Source organism: Myotis brandtii, unplaced genomic scaffold (assembly GCF_000412655.1).
Source record: "Myotis brandtii unplaced genomic scaffold, ASM41265v1 scaffold18, whole genome shotgun sequence".
Taxonomy (NCBI): domain Eukaryota; kingdom Metazoa; phylum Chordata; class Mammalia; order Chiroptera; family Vespertilionidae; genus Myotis; species Myotis brandtii.
Genome location: NW_005356674.1, coordinates 11791418 through 11794407, shown reverse-complemented (window position 1 = coordinate 11794407; position 2990 = coordinate 11791418). Strand labels below are relative to the sequence as shown.

General features: G+C 47.3%; 1 protein-coding gene across 5 annotated transcripts in view; it reads left to right on the top strand.

The window, feature by feature from the left end:
* Positions 1-2990, top strand: part of ZNF385D (zinc finger protein 385D) — a 705866-nt gene that overhangs the window by 419983 nt on the left and 282893 nt on the right. The window contains exon 1 of one of the 5 annotated variants that reach the window (XM_005863641.2): positions 1-140. The exons of 3 other annotated variants lie outside the window; for them this stretch is intronic. In XM_005863641.2, coding sequence (XP_005863703.1) covers positions 119-140 — 22 coding nt within the window. In that variant the 5' untranslated portion in view covers positions 1-118. Of the gene's footprint in view, positions 141-496; positions 1043-2990 lie in introns of those variants that run through there. One more of the 5 variants, XM_005863640.2, reaches the window with a different exon arrangement.

Sequence of the window (2990 nt, the reverse complement as noted above, 5' to 3'; positions counted from 1 at the left end):
CGCTCCGCTCCGGGGACGTCTCGGCCGCATGTAGCATGAAAGGGCTCCGCTCCGCGAGTCAGCCTTGGGTGCGAGCTGATGCTGAAGACGCCGCGGTGGGGTTCCAGCTGTCCGATTAATGAGAAACATAATGTATTTTGGTGAGTGCTAACTCCGAGGCTGGAATTCTGGGGGCGACCAGCGCTTCATCGGTGCAGATAAGCCCTTTATTTATTTATTTATTTAAAAAAAACCTTTCAACTGCAAGAATCTGTTACATTCAACCTCCCTCCAATTGGCACCCGGGGGACCAGGCTGTTGGTGCAGCCTTCGAAGCTTCCTTTGTGCTGTGGTTGGGGCTCTTGGTCCTGGATGAGTTTAAGTTGGGGAAGAAGAGAGACGGGGGTGGGGGTGGATAAACTTTGCCTGGATCTGCCTGCAGGAAGTTGGCTTTTTTAGCAGCTGGGTGCCGAAGGAGACACGGTGCGCGGCGTGGGAAGCCAGGGGCTAACTTACGGGAATGTGAAAGTTCCTTTGCCAGGGATGCTGCGGAAGCTTAGCCAGTGTCAGTGTTTCCTGAAGCATTTGGGCTTTTCCTTCATTCGGAGGCAGGAAGGGAAAACATTCTTCGGTGAGCGGTGGTTGAGCAGCTGAGAACACTCCTCCACCCCATCCCCGTTTCCCTTGCAGCCAGAGCAGCCCAGCGCACCGTGCATTTTATTTTAAACCTGTAGACGTCGCGGAGCGGTTAGATACGTGTGCAGTTTCGTGGGGTGCCGCGGTGGGAGCCTCCCTTAGGTTTTCAGTGGAGCTGCCCGCATTTCCAGAAAACATGTTGAGGCTCACAGCTGAGCTCTCAGTGGAGCGCGGGGAGCAGGCGGGGAGCTGTACAATCGCACTGTAACGCTGCAACTTGCTGCCAGGGAAGGAGGCAGCACCCCTTCGCCACATAAGAAGCCACGGATTAGAACCGAATCTCCTCTCCTCCTCCCTGAAGTTATGCTTTCCCTCTGTGAGTTCCACCCGGCGTCATCGTCTAAGGGCATCTATCTGATATTCAAAGGTTTGTGAGAGCACTGGGGAGGGGTTGAGGAAGGGTTGAAGAGGCAAATGCTCTGTGTGATTTCTCAGCGTGAAGTATGAAGTCCAGAGTCATTTTTCAGATTACAGAAATATTTAGATAAATGCATGTGGGGCAGTACTAGTGTCTCGGGTATTTATTTCTGTGTATACTATGTGCTTCTCTCTCTCTCTCTCTCTCTCTCTCTCTCTCTCTCTCTCTCTCTTCTCTGGAGCCTTTGAAACATTTGTGAAAGTGTGGAAGGGACACAAGTTGCAAAAGCTGAACGCCTTTAGTTGTCTTGACAGCAGTTTTGATGTCCCTGTAATTTGTGTCATACTAGAAAAGAGGCATTAAAATAACTAAAATTGTTTGGAAAGAAACAATCCTGATTTCGTATCAAATCTAAGCAGACTTCAGAGTTGAACAACACCCTTTGCCAGGGGTTATAATTTGTGTCATACTAGAAAAGAGGCATTAAAATAACAAATCGATTGGAAAGAAATAATCCCGATTTTATATCAAATCTAAGCAGACTCCAGAGTTGAACAACACCCTTTGCCAGGGGTTAATGATGGAGGTAGTAAGCTTGTGTATTGGCAATGAATAAAATAGCAAGTGGTTATTGTTGATCATGAATATATTCTTGATACATGGAAAAGTTTGTAAAGATAACATGTCTTTTGGACAAAAGAACATGTTGGCATCTTAATGCTATTCGAGGGGTGGGGAGTAGATGGTAATTTTGCTTAAAGTTTTCAGCCTCTTGCAACAATTTATTGTGCGAGTGCGATGAGGACTTAGCATTAACTAGAGCACTGGCATAGTGTGAAAGTATGGTCAGAGGCCCTTCGGGCCGCACTGGATGATCTTGTGGCTATTGGTGAAGTGTTCGCCAGGCTAGCGCATGGTATTCACTGTCCGCTAGCCCAGCCGACTTGTGAAGCAGGGTGATTCACAGGGCAGTTAGTTTCAATGTGCAATGCAAGTTTTTAATAGTACCAATTGAAATGTAATGTCCTACTTCGAGTGAGATGATACTCTTTTAAAGGCTAGGCTAAAGTTGCCCTGTGTGTCATGAGCGTGGTTCGGTCTTACCATAATTCCGGCATGAGATACGTTTTTTCTATTCCCGGAGGGAATCGTGTGGATTCAGGAATGCCGTGGCTTTCAGGTTACGCTAGGCAGCCCCTTGTTCAAGCTGATAGAGATCAGAACTCTGAGAGCCCACCTGTCTCTAATGAAATGCAGGGTGCAAGAGCGAGGACAAGAGGCATTGAGCAATGCGACCGAGGCATGTGAAGATTCCATAGCATTCAAATGTTTGCAAATCCCCGAGACGGTGCTGACATGTACATATGTGTGTGTGTTTATGTGTATATTTATGTGTGTGCCCAACATTTTAGCGATTTCAGGTCCTTGGTCAGAAACATGCTTTTACTTTGCCTATTACTGTCCCTTCATTTTTGAAGTGCAAATGATTTATCAAGTCAGGGAGAACAGGGACAAAGGGGAAGCCGGACTGCATTCTTGAGCTTTTTCTGGTGATTGGTGGGGATGGGGTAGGGGTGTCAGAATTCTTTTTTCTGTGTCCTGAGCAGGGAGTGAGGAAGATCATGATGATGCTGTAACATGGGGCGAATTGATTTTCAGGCGGGATATTTACTTCCCTTATAAATAACCTAGTTTGTCAGTGTTGCACAACCCCCACCCCAGTGTAACTATAGAATCATTGCCTGAGCAGACTGCCTCAGCTTCTCTGCCTCTAATGCCTCCTTACCCCCAGGGACTGGACAGTTGGGCTCTGTCCTTGGTCAGGTGGAGTCAGTTGTTTGTATGCAAGTTGGTAGAATATTTCCAGTTCTCGAGAACAGCTCGTGTTTGGAGCGTGCTGTCTCAGACTCACATGACTAATGGACTCTTTTAATGGCTTAAGCCTCCCTCTTATCTC